General features: G+C 49.5%; 1 protein-coding gene and 1 non-coding gene across 3 annotated transcripts in view; both read left to right on the top strand.

Annotated features, from left to right (window-relative positions):
* C2CD2 (C2 calcium dependent domain containing 2) overlaps positions 1-21930 on the top strand; it is a 50327-nt gene that overhangs the window by 17490 nt on the left and 10907 nt on the right. For both annotated transcript variants that reach the window (XM_072969620.1, XM_072969613.1), the window contains 9 exons: positions 3129-3248; positions 6052-6156; positions 11304-11426; positions 14322-14442; positions 15006-15114; positions 17167-17231; positions 19065-19189; positions 19669-19843; positions 20632-20745. In XM_072969620.1, the coding sequence (XP_072825721.1) occupies positions 3129-3248; positions 6052-6156; positions 11304-11426; positions 14322-14442; positions 15006-15114; positions 17167-17231; positions 19065-19189; positions 19669-19843; positions 20632-20745 (1057 nt within the window). The remainder of the gene's footprint in view (positions 1-3128; positions 3249-6051; positions 6157-11303; positions 11427-14321; positions 14443-15005; positions 15115-17166; positions 17232-19064; positions 19190-19668; positions 19844-20631; positions 20746-21930) is intronic.
* Positions 2413-2485, top strand: TRNAP-AGG (transfer RNA proline (anticodon AGG)). Its single transcript has one exon. It is a non-coding gene; the product is annotated as a tRNA-Pro (tRNA).

Below are 21930 nucleotides of genomic sequence, written 5' to 3'. Positions count from 1 at the left end.
CAGAGGGGTGCACACTCCACAGAGGAGTGCGGTGTCTCAAAGGCAAGTGAAAGGCCACGAGGGGCGGGGCCGCTGGTTTTTACAGCCTCGGTAACTTCAGGTGCTAACAAGTGGGAGGATTGTTCCAGCTGCTTTGGGGAAGGGGCTGCGATTCGCAGGAGCTGGCCCGCCACACCCCTTGAGCTTGTATGGTCGGCCTGAAGGCCGCCCTGGCGCCTGTGGGAGTGTCACTTACCAGGAGCCTATGAGGAAGCTCAGGGCTCACTGGGAGCCGAGTCTCCCGCCGCCCTGGTGCTCACTGCTGTGTCAGACGCCTGATGGCTGTGCCTGCCCCCTCCCCTCCTGTCTCAGGTTCGAGGGAGCTCACTTCTTTGCTCCCAGAGCTTGACTTGGCGGAGTCCAGCTCTGGGGCCCACGGCACTTCTGTTCTCAGAGAAGCCCTTGGTCCCACTTCAGAAGCCAGATATCATTTCAGTTTAACTTTAAAAATCCAGTACCTGCATCAGATGGCTTCCGTGGGAAGCTCCGCACCAAAGGGTTAGCAGCCGCGTCAAACAGCTCCACGTCACCGGGTGGCTCTGCGGAGGTAACTCGTGGACTTCAGGAGGGGTCCTTGTAAGCACGGCTGTGTTTGGGGTGGGAACCCTCTAGGGTCCAGGTCAGGGTCTCTAACTATTGGTCCGTATTTGGATAGAAGTCAACCCTGGACATTGTGGCCGTAGCTGGAAGGGTGGCCCTGCCTTCTGCGGTTCCGAGAGGGGACCCCTGGGGACGGCGAGGTCCTTGCCACTGTTTGCCTGGGTTGAGGGGATTTGACCCCCACTGTGGATAACACCTTAATGCGCTCAAAGAGATTATTTTTTAAACCTCCTTTCCATTTTGTTCCCGTCCACGTGACAAATGGGACGTTATCACTCTCGGGGTGGCAGGGCCGAGGCTGGCCCTGGGGAGGTTCGGGCCCTGATCGCTGTCTCTCTGGCTGGACTCGCAGGAGGAGTGGCAGCAGTGGGCTCGGATCGCTGTTTCAGTTGGCAGCTCCAGCTGAATACTGGAGGAGCGGGTGGTCTGGATGACAGACGTTGCTTAGAGGGCCGGGAAGCCGTGGGGCCGCCGGGGGAGACCCTCGGGGTCTCCATGAAAGGACATTTGGACCTTTAGGTGTCCCATTTCCAGTGAGTGCGCTTCCTTTCCCAGCGTGATGTGAATGGTAATTGTGACTTCTGGAGGCTTGCGCTCCAGAAATTTTATTGCTTTTTGTTTGTTTTTGTTGTTGTATTGCGGGGGAGGGGTGGGTAGGATTATGTTTCATCGTAATGGAGGTACTGGGGATTGAACCCAGGACCAAGGTAAACATGCGCTCTACCACCGAGCTACACCCGCCCCTCCACATTCCGGTAGTTTTAAAGTCTTTTAAAATCTGCTTGTTTTTGTATTTATTGGCTTTTAACCAGTCGCTGCCTGGTTTTTGACTTTAAGCAGTAAAATGGCCCGGCCTGTTGAGACAAAGGACAGAGAATTTTCTCTGTGTCATGTCATTGGTGTGTGTAACTCATCTGGCATTAAAGTACATTCCTCCAAAAAGGACTGTTTATAGAGCATTTATTTTTAAAATGAATAGACGACATTTCTTAGACAAACATTTTTCTGTTCCAACCTCTGATGCCCTCTGGAGATGCAGCACCACGATGAAGATTCGTAGCTAATCCACATAAACCAGTCCTGCGAGAGCGACCTTAAAGAACGTACGGGCTGTGCAATTTTTTTGCTGGTATCAAGAGAAGGCAAGATTTTCTCTCTAACTCTGCTGTCGAGGTCTTTTATGGTGGACGTTGGAGATGGACCCCTCGCTGGGGGCCTGGTGTGGTGCAGTCAGGTTTCTGTTGGAGGGACAGGTGGGCCCGAGTGGAGAGATGCGGGCCCCGGTGCAGGTGGGGTGGGACGGGTTAGGCAGGGACCACAAGGGGGCGGGGGGGGGCGAACGCGTTCCAGCCGGAACTTGGTGAAATAGCTGTTACCCTGACGAAGTGACTATTTTGATCATCTTTCTCCCTGCCTGTTTAGATTCTGATAAATCCACTAAGGAATTAAAGAATTTTTTCCTTCCTTCCTTCCTTCCTTCCCAAGTGACACCGTCCAGTGCTCGGGAATGCGGGGTCTGTCCTGCCTTACTCTCAGCCTCCTGATGACTCAGCTTTGGCCAGACACCCTGGCCACCTGCCGGGCCCCCTCCCCCGTCCCCCTGACCCTTCCTCCCAGCCTGGCACCTGGCCTGGAAGTCATCCCACACTGGGCTTGCTTGGCGTCCTGCCAGGAGGGTGGCCGACCCCTCATTCTGTAAGGTCTGCTCCTATAGAGGGACTCGCCGTGCGGTTACAGCTGTCACAATCGTCCCTCTAAAATGCTTTGCTGCGGGGAGGGTAGAGCTCAGTGGTAGAGCGCGTGCTTAGGATGCATGAGGTCCTGGGTTCAATCCCCAGTGCCTCCTCTGTAAGTAAATACATACATACCTAGTTACCTATCCCTGCCCCGTCTCCTAGGCCGTTAAATGAGCTCCTTTTACAGTCTGCTTTTGTGGAGGCTGCATTATTTTGTGAGTGTTTAGTATTTCATATGTCCTTTGAATTATCCCCATCTTTGAAAAACCGAGACAGGTTAAAAATTATTTAGATAGAAACAATTTCTTGTGTTCTAGGTACATTTTTTATTTTCCACTTGTAACAGCTGTAACTTATTTTCTTTTGAAGTCTCATTTTATTTTAGGGAGAGAGGATGGCTAATCACTTTCACTCCATATGAATATGAAATGTCTGGGGAATTTAAAATCAACTGTGTGGAGAAATAAAGCAAAGAAATATTTAAAGAAAAAAATCATTATGTGTGAGAAAGACTTTAAGTAGATTTGGACAAGAAATCCATCTGGAAGAAAAGATTTGAAATATTGTTTCCAGCTTTCAGACTACTGCATAATAGGAAAGATGGGAACCCGGATGTTGATCCAAGTTTGAAACTCTAAATTCCTGTCCTGGCTGATGTATGAAGTGCAGGTTATTTTGTTCAGTGAGATGAAGACGTGTGTGGTACCAGCTCTCCTCTCACTCACATGAAGTTCCCTCTGTAATCTCCTCCAGGTGGTGTTCTGTCACGTGGCGGGTGAGACCATTCAGTTCCTGGTCAGCGCGGTGCCAGCCTCGTCTGAAGATGCAGGGTGCCAGGTGTACGGCGTGCGGGTGTCCCCATTTCATCTGCAGGTAATGCTCGGGCGCTTGGGAGAGCCCTAGGAAAACTGTTCGCAGAAAGCTGTAGGGTGAGCGTGGTGTGATCACAGGACTGGGAATACCCCTGTTTTGTTCATTACCGTTCATTTTGTAATTTTCAAGCTGTCACCTTCCGTATTGTATCTGTAGGAAATAAAACAGTGTGCATGTAGTAGGTATATGTATATGTACGTGTGTATGCACACATCTGCACACATACATATATGCACACACATGCACACACATATACGCACACATATATACACACATGCACACACATATGCACACACATATGCGCATATACACATGAATGTATATGCATATATAATGAATTCAGGGGTTTCCTACCTATCAAATACGGGGAGTGTGGTATTTTTCAAGACGTTAAAATGTATCAAGGGTGTTGGTGACCGTTCAGTTAATGTAAATGGCATTTGAGGTGAGGAAAGTGGTTCTGTTTCAGAGTCAGGTGCTGGACCTCAGAAATCTGCTGCAGCTTGGAAAACCAGCTTAGGGGCGGGACTTGAAGTTCCTCCTTTTAGTTTTTGAAAAAGTCAACTTTAAAAGACCCCTTAAAATGTTTATAAGTTAACAGATGAGTATTACTATTATTTAGTGAATAATAGACATTATTATAATAATTATAATAGACACATGTGACTTATAATTGACATATATTTATATATAATATTAATAATTACATGAGTCATATATAAAATATATATTAAATAGAGATGTATATAGTAATTATAGTAGACTTACCAGTGAAAATTCTCAATGCTCGAACCATCAGGTAACTGTGTGTCTCACACGTGAAGCTCTCGCTTTTCGGGTGTGTAAAATTTGTGAATTTCTGGGTGTGTTTTAGGGGTCACTGCCAATTCAAGCTGGTGTCTCCTCTCCTCTGTCCTTGTGCTTGACTGCTGGTTTGGGAGATGAGCCCAAGTCATACAGGATTGCCAGCCACAAGGGAGAATGATATTCTGTAGGCTTTCCTTAAAAAGACACGGTTTTAAATACCCAGTGCAAACGAGAATTTCTGGCTCCCTAAATGGCTTTTCTCTGAAACCTAGCCTCCCACCCCCACCCCGGTAACACTCCCTTTCTGAGTGTCTAGAATCCAAGAGGTTCAGTTGACCTCGTGGACTTGTCAGCTGTCAGAGCCGTCCTGCTCCCCCCAGTCTGGGGGGCAGTGTGATTAAAAGCTAATTTTGAAGTGTGGGACACACGTACCCAACATGACACAGCTTTGGGGGTGGGGTGAGTCCATTCACCGAGGAACCGTCGTTTCTGAGATGCCGTTTGTGTGCCGTTTCACGCAGCCCAGACGCAGGTGACACAACTGTATCTTTGGTTTCTTAACATGGTTAAACGCGGCCTGGGGATTACCTCTCCAAGCAGAAGCGGCTGCTAGAGGCTGGTAAATTATTGATGCTTCAGGCAGGAGGCAGTCCCCTTTTCTGTTGTTTCTCAGACAAAAGGTGCAAAAAGAAACCAGCAGCTGCCCCTTGTCCCCCACGTGGTGGGCGGGACTTGGGGGTGGTGGCAGCGAAATCAAAGAGCCCTGCTGCTGGAGTCGCCTCGAACCACAGGGCAAGGTGCAGCGTCGTTTCTTTTACCCGGTTGCGGGCCTGAGACGGGCGTCCCGAGGACCCAGAAATCGTGTCTGGGGCAGTCTTCCCCTTCTCTTCTCCTGGGCGGTGGTGGAGGGATGAGGGGGTGAAGAGTCGAGATTTGGGCTTTAGAAAGAGTCTCCAGCCAAAGAAAGAAGGGAGGTGTGTTAGTCTGCTCTGGCCGCTGGAGAAAACTTCCACAAACTTAGCTGAAAAGAGCACACGTTTCTGGAGGTCTGATGTCCAGCACAGGCTGAAGCCCAGGTGTCGGTGGGCCGCCTTCCTTTCCAGGAGCTCTGGGGGAGAATCTGTTTCTTGCTCCCCCACTGTTGGCAGAATTCAGCTCCTTAGGGTTGTAGGACTGAGGGCCGACTCCTTACGGGCTGTCAGCTGAGGGCGGTTTCCAGCTAGTAGGGGCAACGTCACTCCTGGGGTCCTGGTGACCCCCTCCGCCTGCAAGTCACATCTCCCTGGCGAGCTCTCCCTTCTAAAGGCTCACATCCTTCCATGGGGCCCACGGGGATAACCCAGGACTGTCTCCCCACCTCCAGGTCCTCACCCTAATCACATCTTCAAAGTCCCTTTTTCCAGGCAAGGTGACAGGTTCACAGGTTCCAAGGACAGAGGTGTGGACATCGCTGGGGGCACGTTACTCTGTCATTGTCATGACAGGTGTGTAGGGCTGGATGGGGCGTTAGGAGGGATCAGAGTCCAGTTGGAAGTTGCCCAGCAGCCCAGGGAAGAGAGTATAGGAGCTGGGGTGCTGTGTCCCCAGCCCTCGGGGACCACAGGAGTCTGGGGCTGAACAGGGCATGCCGGCTCCCCTCTGTTTGTCCCTCTGTCTCTGCTCCACCTTGGTGATGCTCTCAGAAGACAGCTGCAAAGCAGAGGGTTCGTCATGTAAGAGGCTGTGGGATTTTGTGGCATCTGGCCCTCAGCCCCGACCCTGAGGTTCCTGCCTGAGTGGTAGGCGGAGGCAGAGGAAGGCGCCGGCAGGGACGGGGTGGGGTCCATGGTGCGAGGCAGGCCAGGGGATCTGGGGCTCTCCTGTCCATTTTGAAAGCACACATTCTGCCAGGGGGCGGGGAGAAACAGGTGTCTAAGAAACATACACAGACACACGGAGAGGTTCCGGTGGAGAGAGTGGGCCTCCGATAATCTCTCTCTCTCTCTCTCTGAAATAGCTGGAGCTCTACATGCAAGAGAAGAGAGAGGACATTCAGATCAAGTGGTCCTTCGTCAGTGCACCAGAGATGGCGGTGATGGTCCAGCCCAAAGCCCCGAGGGAGGTCAGTCTGAGTGTCTGTGCAGCTGTTTGCCCGTGATGAGCGCCTGCTCTGGGACACGGGGCCTCTGACGGGTGCATCTGTGATGTGTGATCCCCGGGAGCGGGCAGGGCAGTGGTGGGGCGGAGTGTGGGGGGGGGCAGGGACTTCCATGGGTTTAAGACCAGGCTCTCACCTGGACTGCACCTGCACTCACTCACCTGGCAGCTTTTAGAAGCTGCCCCGCCCCCTGGGCAGGTCTCATTGGACTGGGAATTTTCTAAGCATCCGCGTGCAGCGGAGGTTGAGAACTATCGTGGTGATGGGACCTGGGCTTTCCTTGACCTCCTGTCACACCTGGCCATCCTTTACTGTGGGGATGCTTCGGTTTCAGCTCAGGCTGAGCCCAAGCCCTGGCTCCCAAGGGCACCGCCTGCTCTCTCTCCACAGCTTTTGCAGAGCTGCTTCTGTAATCTGAAGGGGGCCTCCCTGCTCCACGTGGTCTTGGGTGTTTGAGGAAGGGACACTGGGAGCAGGAGTGAGCCTGCCAAGTCACATGGGTGCCGCTGCCGGCAAGGCCACGCGACGTCGTTTACCCCAAAGGCTGAGGATTTTAGGTTCTTCCTTTGCAGTGGCTTCTATGATATTTCCTTGAAATTCTATTCTATTTCAGACTCTTATTTGGCCCCAGAACTATCACACAGCTGAAATATGTGAATTTAATAATTTGTCCGTAAATATTTTAGCTGTTCATGCCTTCATACAGATATGGGCAGATGCAGTTTTTTTTTTGAGACTAAGAAATTTGAATTCTTTTCACTTGCATATATAGAATTGGAATTATTGCCTGACCGTTTAGTTATACAAAGCACACATGTTGTTTCTCTAGTCTCTGGTTTATTTTATTATCTTTTTTTTTAAATTGATGTGTAGTCGATTTACAATGTCGTGTTATTTCTGGTGTACAGCAGAGCGATTTGTTTATACATGGATATATATTCCTTTTCATACTCTTTTTTGTTATAGGCCATTACAAGGTACTGAATATAGTTCCCTGAGCTGTACAGTAGGACCTTGTTGTTTATCTATTTTATATACAGTAGTATCTGCAAATCCTGAACTCCCAGTTTATCCTTTCCCACCCCGCTTCCTTCCTGGTAACCATAGGTTTGTTTTCTGTGTCTGTGAGTCTGTCTCTGTTCTGTAAATAAGTTCATTTGTGTCCCTTTTCTTTAAAAAGATTCCACATATAAATGATATCATATGGTATTTTTCTTTCTCTTTCTGGCTTACTTCACTTAGAATGATGATCTCCAGGTCCATCCATGTTGCTGCAAGTGGCATTATTTCATTCTTTTTTATGGCTGAGTAGTATTCCATTGTATAAATATGTATGTATATATATTTCACAACTTCTTTATCCAGTCATCTGTCAGTGGACATTTAGGTTGCTTTCATGTCTTGGCTGTTGTAAATAGTGCTGCGATGAACATTGAGGTGCATGCATCTTTTTGAGTTAGAATTCGTTCCAAATATATGCCAAGGAGTAGGATTACTGGATCATAGGGTAAGTCTATTTTTGGTTTTTTGAGGAATCTCCATACTGTTTTCCACAGTGGCTGCACCAAACTACATTCCTATCAACAGAGTAGGAGGGTCCCCTTTTCTCCACAGCCTCTCCAGCGTTTATTGTTTGTGGACTTTTGAATGATGGCCATTCTGCCTGGTGTGAGGTGATCCCTCATCGTAGCTTTGATTTGCACGTCTCTGGTCATTAGTGACACTGAGCATTGTTTCACACACCTGCTGGCCGTCTGTGTGTCTTCTTTGGAGGAGTGCGTGGCTAGGCCCTCTGCCCGTCGTGGACGGAGGTGGTGATGTTGATTGTACTGTTTGTTTTCTTTTCTTCTTCCCCCCACGTGTGCATCCCCTTTCTCCCACGTTGCGTTGGTTTTTCGAGCTGGTGGTATACATGGACCGGCTCTGTAAACCGCTCCCCCGCTGCTACTGACATCAAAGCTACTGAAGTTCAGGGCTGCTCCACTGGTCTTCCTGTTGGAATGTGTCCCACCGAGGGGGGAATGGGCTCTGTGCTCAAAAACTACTCCAATTAAGTGCTCTCCTGTGTGTGGCTATGTTACCAGCCTGACGTGGTCCATGTGAGCAGGTGCAGGCATTTGCCTCCATTTGTGCAGTTTCAGGTTTGTCCCCATCTTTGCTGAATGTGCAGAATATTAACACGGTTCAAAAGTCAAAATTACAGAAGTCATACTCAGAATTCCAGTCTCCATCCCTCTGCCTTCCACCCCACCCACCCCTGCACTCTGCTCGCTTATTTCTTTAGTTTTCATTTATCTGTCCCGGGTTTCTTTTGGCAAAATCGCTCTGATTCCCCTGTTCTTACCCACCCGGTGGCTACATCTGCTCCTCACACCATGCTCCCCACCACGCCCTGTACGTGTCTCTAAACACATGCCCCTCATGTTAATGAGGAGCACGACTTTCTCACGACTTTCTCAATGAGGCAATTCCGTAGGATTAAGTCAGCCCCTAGGAGCAGGGTCCTGTGGGGTCAGCAGCCGGCCCTCCAGGACCCCTAGAGGGTGAGACAGTGTCGGGGAGGAGGACAGCTGCCAAGGGAGGCTCCCACGTCAGCTGCTCTGCAGATCTAAGTTGTGATGAACTCTGCCTTCTGAGCGCCCCCCAAACTCATCGTTCACCCTTGGTTCCCTCCTCTGTGAAGTGAGGAGAAATTGTGGGGGGTAAAAAGAATAAAAGTAGATAAACAAAATGTAGTACATGTCACCCACACAATGGAATATTATTCAGCCATGAAAAGGAGTGGAGTACTGACACACACTAGAACATGAATGAGCCTCGAACACATGCTCAGTGAAAGAAGCCACGTGTCATATGATCCTATTTCTATGAAATATCAAGAATAGGAAAACCCACGCAGGTGGGAAACAGAGTCGTTGTTGACAGGGGCTGTTGGCGGGGAAATGGGGGAGTGACTGTGATGGGTAAGGGTGATGGAAATACAGCACTAGATTGAGGTGGTGGTTGTACAACGCTGTGTATATGCTAAATGCCACTGCAGCGCGTACCTCAGAAGGCTTAAATGTGTGTTGTGTGAATTCACCTCAGTTTAACAACAAGATATCAAGAACCTGTTGCACACTGGAAGTTAGCACAACCTTGTAAACTGACTGTGCATCAGTGGAAAAGAAAAGAACCTACTACAGTAAGAGAAAGATGACGGCAGAGCGGGTCTGATGCAGACCCTGGAACCCTAACGCCCAGATTTGACTCTTGGCTCTTCCGCTTATCAGCTGTGTGACCCTACACATGCTAATTCATTTCTCTGTGCCTCAGTGGCCTCGTCTGTAAAATGGGGATGAAGATGTTCAAGGTGGTTGCGAGGATTAAACTAGCTAATGCAGTAAGTGCACAGAATCGAGCCTGAGGCATCCGAACAGTAATGAGGTGCTAACTGTTGTGATTGTTATCAGAGTTCCTGGCAGAGAGCAGATTTACAGTAAGTGGCAGATCTGGCCTCAGTTTGCAACCGTCCAGTCACCCTTGGGGCCACAGACCAGTATCTGAAGTCATGTCCACCCCCACAAGTTGGGAGATTTCCAGTCGGTCTGTGGTCCTGGCAGAGGTCAAGTCCTGTCAGTGTCCTGCCCCTCTGAGCAGGGTGGGGATGGGCTCGATCCCTATAGTGGGGACATTTACACCAGAGGTGACAAGGGACTGGGAGGGCCCTGGAGCTGTCAGGGGCAGAGCCAGAGTCACGGCCAGGGTCAGCACTCAGCTCCACAGCCACTCTGGACCCCATGGGATGACGGCGTGGACACCAGCACAGCCGGCAGTTTGACACATTTCATCAGCAAGTATGCAGCCAGATTCAGTTTCTAAGAGTTCAAAACAAAGCTATAATATTTAAACAAGGCTTTTATTGAGATTTTTAAAAATAGAGCTTGTTTGTTTAAAAAATGTAATTGAGGTAAAATGTGCAGAAAGGTGCACGTGTTGGAAGCATCCAGCTCATTGAAGCTCTCACACACTGACCATTTCTGGGTACTCAGCACCCAGCTCACCAACAGAACAGGGTCAGTTCCCCAGAGGCCCTCCTGGCCCCTTCCACTCACTCCCTGCAGCCCCCGCTAAGGGTAACCACGCTCCTGACTACTAACGTGTGTGAGTTATCTAAGCTTGCAAGTAATGACCACAAACCTAGCAGTGTAAACCAGTGCACCTTGATCTCATAGTGTCTGTCAGTCCATCCAGGCTTCACTGGGTCCCCTGCTTGGGGTCTCCCAAGCTATCATCAAGGTCTGGGCCTGACAGTGTCCTTCTTGGAGCTCCAGATCCTCTTCCAGTTTCCTGCAGTTGTTGGCAAAACTTGGTTCCTTATGGCTGTACGACTGAGGTCCTCCGTCCCTTGCTGGCTGTGGGCCAGGGCTGCTCTCAGTACCTAGGAGCCCTGTGGTTCTGTGCCATGTGGCCCCTCACACGTGGCAGCTGGCTTCTTCGAGGCCAGGAGGAGACCCTCTCACTCCAGCGTGCTACGAGGGGGTCCTGTATAATCTACCCTTTGACATCGCCTCACCTTTGCCGTATTCCGCTGGCTGGAAGCAGCTGTTAGACGCTGCCGGATACTGGCGTAGTTTCCAGTCTGGGGCCGTCGTGAACAGCAGCGCGGTGGGCGTTCTGGAGCAAGGGGATGCGTTTCTGCGGAGTCTCTGTTACTGCAGCTTTTGGAGCTTGACATCTGCGAGTGCAAGTCGTCCTGCTCTGTTGTTATTCCATAGCTTCCCGTCATTCTTCTCAGACATTTCTATCTACTTGAAGACTTTTTAATTAAAAAAAAATCAAATGTTACACAAGAAAGAAAAAACATCTGTCTGTATGTTTAGGGAAAAAGATGGATAGAGTGAGTGCAGAAATGTTAACGTGCTTCTATGTTGCACGTGTTTCACTTATAACCGTTTTTTAAACTAAGGAGCATGACTGACCCCTGAGATCAGCAAAGAGAACGAGTGTCCTCCCGGACCTCCCGGAGCCCCAGCGACGCCGGCTTTGCTTCATCTCGGGGACACGGAGGAGCCCTTTCGCTCGGGCGCCTGGTCATGAGATGACTGGGTGACCGCCTGCTCTTTCCGCAGGACCCGGCGGTTGGGACAGAGGCCGTAGCTGAAAGTCTCAAGGATATTTTGAAGCACCTGGTTAGCGCCGCCTCCCCATCGGTGGTTCTGAGCACCAAGCCTGTGGATGTGAGGGAAGTGCAGGTAAACCGGTTCCTGGGGTGTGGGGGCTTTGCACACAAGGGACGCGGGGTGTGGGGGGTCCGCGTCCCTTGGGGAATCTGTGCGCATTTCCCACACCCTCCACCCGCCGCAGCAGAGCGAGATTGCCCGACCGCTTGCTGGTGGATCTTGAGCGGGGTCTGAGGCGAAGCTCCGAGTTCAGGGCACAGGTCCCGAGGCCCCGTGGGAGGGAAGAAAGAGGTGTCTGGGCCGCTCAAAGTAGTCCGACCCTAATGAGCCCAGATCCTCTCCTTTCCAGGAACCAAAACCTGACTTTTCACTGTCCACTCAGAGCCTGCTGTCTGGGACCTTATCCGTTCAGGACTGAGGTGACAGCTTGCCCCAAGGCAGGCAGATGAGCACGCTGGATGCACAGAATGTTAGCCCTGGCCAGGGGACCGCCTCGTGATCTGGTCCTGCTGCCAGAGGAGCCACCTCTCGGAGCCTGTCTCCCTGGGTGTGTGGACATGAGGCTGTCTACTCCGTGTGGCCCCTTCCCGTGCCGCCGGCCTCCCTCCCCACCTGAGGCCCCCCCTGCCGTCTGATGGGGGTGCTGCTTCTGGGGCTAAATTCGTGTCCAGGACATTTGGCCCGGGCAGCCTCCCGGAGCTTGGTCTCTCACATCTTTACTGCAATCCTTCTAAAAACCTTTGTTTCTGGTGAGTCAGTTCTCCCAATTATGAGCAGATCTTCTTAGGATGATTATACAAAACATGCTTTTACAGTCCCTAAAGTTATTTTTTGTGCATATTTCCAGTATTTTTTTTGGCATGGTGGAATATCATCTTTATCAGTAGTTTTTAGTAAAGTCATTTTGAAATTATAACTTTTAATACAGATTTTTGACGCAGACTCAGTCTCTGGTTCTTATTACGGCATCACCAGCTATGAGTGTGTAGAGTCTGGAGACAAAAATCTCCTTGATCCTTTGAAAAAATACGAGTGGATCATGGTGTTCCATGATGTGTTCTGGGCATTGGGGATTAAAAGAATGTAAAAAACTGGCTTCACCCTCCTGACGCAGGAGCAGGAGCAGCTGAGTAAGCCAACAGGCAGAGTGAGATACAGGATTCCCAGGCCGGGCGGCTGACAGGGCTTGCCCCCAGAGGTGGAGGTGGGGAGTGGTCAGGCCAGGCTGCCCAGAGGTGAGAGCAGGCTCTCAGCTGCTCGCTGTCTCTCAGTAATTCCTTTGTGGTTTTTTAGTTCAAGTCAGAGGTGCCTGGTTGTTGTGAATATGGTGGTCAATTTTTAATGTCAAAATTGGAGAAACTTCAGAAAATAATGGCTTACTTTTAGAATATGTGGATTCAGAAAATTAAAGGACCAAGACTATCATAAATTCAATGATGCTTTTAAATAAATCTGTAGAGTTTATGTATCAAAATAGCACACACATTATATCAGTCAGGGTTTTCTAGGGAAACAGAGCCAGTAGGGTGTGTGTGTGTGTGGGGGGTATAATAATAGCCTCTATAATTGCATGAGCCAATTATATGTAAAATATATATTTTGTCATATGTATATGAAGAAATTTATTATAAAGCATTGGCTTACATGATTATAGAGGCTGACAAGTCCCAGGAGCTGCAGAGGGAGTCAGCAGGGAGACCCAGAAGAGCTGATGTAGCCATTCAAGTCCAAAGGCAGGAGAAAATGGATATGCCAGCTGGAAGGCAGCCAGGCATGAGGGACTCCCTCTTATTCCAGGGAAAGTCAGCCCTTCAACTGATTGGACGAGGCCCACCCACATTAGGGAAGGCAGCCTGCTTTACTCGGTCTGTGGATCTAAATGTTAATCTCATGCAGAAACATCCTGGCAGACATGCCCAGAACAATGTTTGACCACGTGCCTTGGCACCCCGTGGTCCCATCAGGTTGACTGTGAAATTAACCATCACATGGACGCAATTGAAAAGACACGGTGTCTCCATCCCAGACATTTGGTTCGCTCTGTCCCCGGTGCCTGTGGGCCTGGATCGTAAGGAGTTCTGTGATTACTTCTTGGCCTCCCAGCACCTGCAGCTCACAATTGGCAAGGCCCTGGTTCAGAACAGTATTTTCTAGACGGTGACCAAAAACACATTACAGTTGCTTGAGGCTGTAAACATTCCCTGCCGAAAGAATTCTGAGGTCAGATCATTTAGGATCCCTCCCTGGAAGGCTCTTACTGTGCGGAAGCCCATGATGTCTCTGAGAAGCCTCTCCAGGCTTCCCAATGTTTGTCTCTAAGGAGCCCCTTTAAAAGAACACTCGTGGCCACAAGTGGGAGCTGGAAGCTAGTCTGGGAAAGGCTGGTCTGGGGTGGGGTCCCCTGGGCTCGGGAGGCTCTCTGTTGGAAATGCCTCGATGCTGATTTGAGGACTGATAAGGACCCTGGCTTCCTCCCTAGCACAGGCACCCAGGCGGCACTTAGATATTCCCCACGTGGACAGCGGGTCTGCCTGCAGATGGGAAGTCGCCTGTTGTGTCCTGTAGCCATTTGAGCTGGTGTCCCACCTGGTGCTGCTGGCAGTGGATACCTGCAGCCTGGAGAGGGTGTCCCGCTCTCCCTAAGCATGTGGCCTGGGTCAGGCATGGACCCCGGCGAGCTTTGCTCCCAGTCTCCACCCACAGCGAGATTCTGGGGAGCCCTCACTGGCTGAAGGTGTCGCTCCTTCAGTTGCTTTCCTTGGGAGGTAAAAGGCTTCCAGGCAGGGAAGTGCCTGTGGCTGACTACTGCCCTCCAGTCCTGTAAGAAGGGAAGGTTGTTACAGAGCAGACCCGGGGCCAGGCTCCCAGGGCAGGTTTTCCTGAAGATGCCCTCGCTGGAGCAGGAGTCTGGCAGGCTCCTCTCCAGTCCTCTGTCTTCCCAGGGGTCACCGCTCTTTGTTTCTGCAGCAGCTACAGCGCACTTCATCTACTCAGGAATCCTGCCCTCCCAAACCTCCAAGGGCTCATGAGCTCAAACTGCTGGTGAAGAATATCCGAGCCTCACTGCTGAGCCGTCCTGGTGCCTCAGGTGGGCGGTGGGGCTGCCTGGGGCTCCCCGGTGAGGGCAGGGCGCCCGGCTGGCTGTGGAAGTGATGTCTGCAGTGGAGGCAGAGTGGAGGGCATGCCTTGTGGGTTCTCCATGGCCCTTACTTCCTCCTGTGGCTCCCAGCAATTGGGTCTGTGGTGTGATCCCCGCCTTTCAGTGGAGAGAGTGGCTTATCCCCAAATTGAGCAACCACACCAGATTCCCTTTCTTTTGCAAGCAGTTAGTTTTGTTCAGAGTGGGGCCCACACCGCTGCTGTAGTAGGGCCCCCTGCCACGGGCCTGCAGCCAGAACTAAGTCGGGGAGCAGGGGTACTTGGGGTCAGTCCAGGGCTGTGGACATCCACAGTGAGTACAGAGTCTGTAACCCCAGATGAAGTGCTTTGAGAATTTGCAAATGGCAAGTGAAAGGAACACTAGACCCTCAGAAGTGGGTGAGTCAAGGCCGTAGACATTTAGTTTAGCCTTTCTTGTATACACAAAAAAGTCTTAATGCAATTAGAATACAAAAATGAAAGCCAATGTGGTGCCCCTCTGTTTGGTTGCAGGCAGCGTTAACCCTGTGTGCGTAGTTGAGCTGAACGAGCCCGTTCAGAAGTTCTCCAGCAGCCTCGCGAAAAGCACTGCCACCCTCACTTGGGAAGAAGAATTCACCTTGTGCGTATGGCCCGCTACCGGGGCTTGGGTTTTCACAGTCATGCCCGCTTAAGACTGCCAAATTCTAAAACTATTCTGTAGCACTGTTCATAACAAAAGAGAGAAAGGAAGGAAGGAAGAAAATTTAACATTCTTTAAAGAATTACATTAAACATCTGAGGTAGCTCTAAGTCAGACGTGATTTCTTTTTGAAAGCAGCTCTTGGTATTGATTCCCTCCTCATTTAGGTCCACATGCCCTGATGTGACAAGAGAGATTTGTTGTTGGGCCTCCCACTTGCTTTAGAAACACATCATCCAGAGCAGAATGGAAGAAAACTTCTAATTGATACCAAAATCTGACAAAGAGCATGGAGAAAGGGAAGTGTAGGCCACTTATTAATTATGATGTAGGAATTCTAATGTATTATCAAATAGAATCCAGGAACACCTTGAAAAATAATATAGCAAGACTGAGTGAGTTCATACCAGGAATGCAAGCATGGTTCGACGTGAGATCTATTAATGAAATTCACCATGTCACTCAATCAAAAGAGAAGACAAACTTATTATCTCTATATATGTCAAAAAGATACTCAGTAACATTTAATACCCATTTCTAATTTTTAAAACTTAATTGGAACAAGATTTATGGTCACTTCTTTAATAAGATTTTAAAAATAACTATACTTGATACATACTAGAAGCAGTCCGACTAGTCGAGAGAAGGATACTCACTGTTTCATTCTGGAAGTACTGGCTAATGCAATTAGAGAAGAAAAAGAAATAATATACAAGTACTAGAAAGGAAGAGGCAAAACGAATCATTACTTGGAGATGATATTATTGCATATCTAGACTACTTAAGAAAATCAATTAAAACTATTAGAAATAATGGATATAGGATAGAAATAATAATAGTATAAAAACTAATACAAATAATATTTCAGTAAAGTAGCTGACTGTAAAAATATATAAATCAATCACTTTCTGGTACTTAATAAATAACTAGAAAAAATAATGGAAGAAGATGTGCCATGTATACTATAAAGAGTTTTTATAAAGTATTGATGAACATATGAGAACTCTTTTACAAAACTGGACAACATTTTTGAACTAGAAATACAAAATCAAGAACTGTAGGTAGCTGGAGACTTCTAAGAAGTTCAATCTCAGAAATAGTTAAAGAAATACAAACTTAAACAAAAGAGATTGTCTTTCTCCTTACAGGTTGGTAAAGAACAAGATAAGTGAGAATGGCCAGTGGGACTATAAATTGAAATAATTACTCTGGAAGTCATCAATATATATTAAAAAAGAAAATCTCTTAAATACGTGTACCTTTTGGCTGGCAATTGCTCTTTTCCTAAGGAAATAACCACATAGTGTGTACAAAGATATACATCTGAGGGTGTTTACTTCAGCTTGTTTATATTTATGAAATACTGGAAACAACCAGCCTGTTATTGAGGAGTTGGCTGAATAAAATTCCATAAGGCCAGATTGTGGAGTATTAGGCGCCTGTTAAAAAGGATGTTGCTCTGTCATTATTGACATGGGAAGATGCCAGTGATATCTTAAGTGAAAAAACAGCTTACAAAGGAGGAGGGAGGTGTATTATGTCCTATGTTTGTTTTCATACAATTATATATGGCTACACTTTTCAGTGCAGTAACTACTAGCCTTATGTAGCTCTTTAAATCTCAATTAATTAAAATTAAAATTAAAGCCATTTCTTCAGTTTGCACTAGCCACATTTCACTTTCTCAAGAGCCATGTGTGTCTAGTGGCCACTGTACTTGACAGCAGCTCTACGAACATTTCCATCATCATCCAGAAAGATCTGTTGGATAATCCTGGGAGACTAGTCACCAGACATTAACAGTAACTACTTCTGGAGAGTGAAGTTGCAGATATTCTTTGTGTTTTGGTTTTATGTCTCTGTGGTTTCTTAAATATTGATGTGATTTGCATTGATGATGATTTGCATTTCTTTCTTTAATCAGAAAGAAAAACACTATTTCAAAAAAGTAGTAAAGCATTGTAATAGTGAAGCCTCTCTTCCCTTCCACAGTGAGTTGAATGCCAAGTCCAGGGAGTTGCACCTGCAGATTTCAGAGGATGGGCGATCCTCAGAAGGTGAGTGTCAGCAGGCGGTTGGAGGCGCTGCTCTCTGGGGGCACGTCCTGCTTTCCCCACGACCAGGGAGGGGAGGAGACCCCCCCAGAGGAGGCCAGCCCCTCCACCTATACCACTCCAGGTCTTCCCAAGGGGATGTTTGGTTGAAAGTCCATTCCAGATATTAGCAAGGTCAGACGTTTTGGGAAAGAGTATATTCAACTGGTTCTTTTTTTTTCCTTTTTTTTTTAAACAAATATCAAAAATCTTTTATTTAACAATTCTTGGCTTAGAGAAGCAGTTCTCATCCCTCTTAGCCTTAATAGATCTTTGTTCCCCCCATTTTTATTGTGGTGAAATGCATACAACATAAAATTTACGATCTTAATCATTCTTGAGTGCAAAATTCAGTGGCATTAAGTGCATTCACATGGTTACGTAACCATCACAACCACCCTCTGTCTCCAGAATTCCTTCCCTCTTACAAAACTGGACCTCTGTCCCCATTAAACACTCTCTCCCCCCGTCCCCTCCCCCGCCCTTCCGCTTTTTGTCCCTATGAATTGCAACTGGCTTTTCCTTATAAAAATAAGCCACAGCGGCTTAAATTGGACACATGCTTTAGATACAAGAAAGCAGCAATGAGAGGTAAAATCACTAAAGGGAACATGGACCTGTGTGTCTATGTGTATAAATCGGTAGTTTCAATATTATGTTTTTAAAGCATACGAAAACTGATAGGGGTGACGCTTGCCTGGTTTATCCAGCTGTGAAACCAGGCATCTAATTATCTCAAGTTACAAAGACTTCAGAAAAAGCAACTCAAGCTCCTAAACAAAACAAAACATTAGTAAAACATTTTGAGGTAGTTTCCTTGATTCTGTGGTCCCGAGATGACTGAGATGCTCGGGAGAGAGGAACTGACATTCCTAGAGAGGGTGTGGGTCTGACCACGGGGCGGGACCTCTGTCTGCCTAATCCATTGCCGGGGCACCGCCCCGTTGGCTCCATCTGAATTTCCTTCCAGTCCAGCCTGATGGGATCCATGAAACCTCTTCAGAAAAACAGGGCAAAGAACAACCATATAAACTGTTACTCAGACTCAACGTATTTTCAGTGTTTTGCTCCACTCCCTTTTAGCTTGCGCGAACACTCAGTGGTCGCTCTCACTTGCTGTCCCGCTGTCTACACACGCGCGCACACACACACGAGGGTAATGTGTGAGCCCCCCGAGTGTACGTTTCAGGCGTCCTGGCCCTTTACCCCTGATTTCTTTGGTGTGTACTTCCCAGGACTGGGGATAGTCTCTTAATTGTCCACAGCACAGTCACCAGCTTCCTGAACTGCGGTGATTCACTTCTTTAATCCGCCGCCCAGAGCCCGTGATTTCCATCCGTGAGCCTTTAACGCCCTTCGCAGCGGTGCTCTCCACTCCAGTGCAGGGCCAGACGCTGCTTCTGATGATCACACTCTGCAGCCTCCCTTGGTCTGGAGCATTTCCACAGCCTCCTTCGTCCTCTGTGACGTGGACGTTTCTGAAGTGTTCTGTAATGGGAGCCTTTCCCCGCCCACGGTCCCGTTGAGATGTCTCCTGATGTAGCTTCCCCGGGGCCCCTTTCACGTGGGCCTAACCCAGAAAGGGCTGTTTCAGCTCAGTGGTTCTCCAGCTTCTGTTCCCATCTTTATGTGCCGCATGGATGGGCGTGAGTGTGGGTCTCACCACCCCACGTCCATACTGGGGACACCCAGTTAATCAGGAGTTCGTTCCCACGGCAGCAGCCCCCTGGCCGTCCTGCTCCCGGGGAGCCCCGGGGACACACTGCAGTGCTCCACTCTTGTCCCCTGTCTCTTTAGCTCTGTTGGCGACGACGACTGTCCCCTTGGATTTGTTTAAGAAGCAGCCTTCCGGGCCGCAGAGCTTCACGCTGACCAGTGGGTCCTCCGCAGGCTGCTCGGCGCTGGGCTCGGTCACCGCGGAGGTACGTATGCACGGCATCACTCTCCACGGGCCAGGTTCCAGCTCGGTCCACTTGAGATAAGGAGCGTCTTCATTTATGTCTGTCAGGGCCTTGCTCTGGCTTCAACGTGAAACATGGAGCTCGTCTGAGAAGAGCTGGAGTTTCCTACCAGGCATTTCTGGACCGGGACGCTCCCCGCCCACGGTCCCGTTGAGGTGTCTCCTGATGTAGCTTCCCCGGGGCCCCTTTCACGTGGGCCTAACCCAGAAAGGGCTGTTTCAGCTCAGTGGTTCTCTAGCTTCTGTTCCCATCTTTATGTGCCGCATGGATGGGCGTGAGTGTGGGTCTCACCACCCCACGTCCATACTGGGGACACCCAGTTAATCAGGACGCTAAGTGACAGCTGAAGAAGCCAGCGGTGACGGCCGGGGAAGGGAGCACCCCTCGGCGGGCTGTCCGTCCTCGCGGACCACAGAGCACGTAACCTGCCTTCTCTGCAGTTTTCTTACATAGAACCCAGCGAAGCAAAATCCTGGCAACTCCCTTCACCTGCTCCTGCTGCAAAGATAGAGAAAGACCGCACGGTGATGCCCTGCGGGACCGTGGTCACTACTGTCACTGCCGTGAAAACCAAGCCTCGCCTCGACGCGGGGAGAGCCTCCCCGCTGAGCTCCGGTGAGAGCGGAGGGCGTCCTGCCCGTGCACGCCCTGGAGCCGCGCTTCCCCGCAAGCGCCACAGGAACCTCATGTGCGGGGAGAGCGCGAATTGTCAGGCCGTTCGTGTAGCCTTTTAGTTTTTGGACAGTTATCTTCCTACCTGGTCAAATACATGACAAGCCAAAGCAAGGCTCACCCCTGTAGTATATTCTGAAGCTAAAAGTCTAGGCAGTAGCTGAGCCATCGAATGCGCTCCATGACATTTCCGTGGGGACAGCGCACTGCCCTTAACCTTGGCTGTGAGCGGTCAGCGCCGAGCTGCTTCTGTTACAGGTCATTCATTTGAAGGCTTGTTGCTCAGCCGCTTCAGATCCAGCCGGATTCTGTGGTTGTCCCCACAGCCACCGCCTTGGGGGCAACTTCTGTGGAAGTGTATGGTTTATTTATTTATTTTTTTGGAACTTATACCGTGTTCCTGCCTGAACAAAAGCGTTATCTCCCTGGAATAGATCACTTGACACGGTTTTGGAATCCAAAACAGAACGTGAAATTCTGGCTTAATTAAAAGGTTTTTGAAATTTTATTTAAACCTGGGCTTCCAATGCCCCTCTAGCGCACCCCTTCTCCACTCCTCACCAAAAAAAAAAAAAAAGAATAAGAGAGATTGATAAAATATCTTGACGTCTGGCTCCTACCTTTTCCAGCCACATGAAGCAGGGTTGACATGAGGTGTGGTTTCACTTTCCCCTGACTGTAGAGTCGGGCACTTCAAGAGGGTCGTTATAATCAGGATTTCTCCCGGGCAGAGTCTCCCCTGCGGACACCTGTCAAGGTGAAGGTCATTGAGAAGGACATCTCCGTCCAAGCTGTCCCCTGCCATGGCGCCCCCGTCAGCAAGACGTTCTCCTCCTCAGACACAGGTAATCCCAGCCACGCCCCTCAGCACCTGCAGGCGGGCCCACCGGCCTCCCTCTCCTTGGGAGAAGGATGCAGCTCCTTTTTGAGGTTTGGGGAGGGTTTTTTTCATAATACGTGAAGAACTAGAGGGAGACAAAGGAGATCGAAGCTGATGGGAGGCCAGGAGGGGTGTTGGCTCCCTGCTCTGAGTTTCAGAGCACACTCCGCTCAGATCTCACTTAATAAACTTTATGAAGGTGATCTTTTTCTCTTGTTCAATGTGCCAGCTACATGGATTCCATAAAATAGTAGGACTCAGGTCACGTAATCATAAAGGCCACTTTATTTTTGTCTCCCCCAGCCCATGAAACCTACTTAAAAGGAGTTTCCCCCAGAACTCTGGGTGCAGATTGCCCACATTTCTGGTTGCTTGTGTTACTGTCTCTTGAAATCAAAGCACAGTCTAAACCGGGGGGTCAAGCATTCTCCCTTCCCTGGCCCTCTGCATCCCTGTCCCAAGGCCCAGCTCCCTCCCGAGGAGCCCTCCCCACGCCCTCCCGCCACTGGGGGTCGGCTGTCACTTTGCCCCCCTCCACTGCCTTTGGAAGTGTTGTGTCTGTTGTCCGCAGGCCAGGACTGAAAAGTTCCTGTTCACATCCCACTCCTTTAATTCCAGTGTTGCTTTAATCTCACTGCATCAGAAGTGAGCTTAGCGTGAGTTCCGGCATCAGCCTTGAGTCCAAGGGACCTGGCCGGGCATCTCAGCTCTGCCGCCTACCTGGCTGCCTCACCTCTTCCCTGTTACTCAAACGAGGATTAAAACAGCACTTCCCTCAGAGGGTCTGGGGGTGATCTGCGCAGTAGCGTGCGTGGAGCTCTTTGCAGGGCTTCGAGCCTCCCCGGATGGTGGCCCCCGTGTAGTTCCCCCAGGGGAAGGAACAGCTTCTGTGAACTGGCCGCCCATCACTCTGCACACTGGGGTGTGAGGTCCACCAGCCGCTCCTGGGCGGGAGGAGGAGCGGTGCATTGCCTCTCAAAGTTCACGGTCTCCCCAGAGCTTAGAGGTTTTTGTTTACCTGCCTCAGTTGTTCTTTCCCTCCACGGAGGCATCACTTACGTCCAGTAAAGTGCACGATCTGAAGTGTACCCCTCAGTGAGTGTTGTATCATCACAGAGCATCAGCTGTGGACCCAGGGTCAATGGACTGC

Source organism: Vicugna pacos, chromosome 1, assembly GCF_048564905.1.
Source record: "Vicugna pacos chromosome 1, VicPac4, whole genome shotgun sequence".
Lineage (NCBI taxonomy): Eukaryota > Metazoa > Chordata > Mammalia > Artiodactyla > Camelidae > Vicugna > Vicugna pacos.
This window is presented reverse-complemented; position numbering and strand designations above follow the sequence as displayed.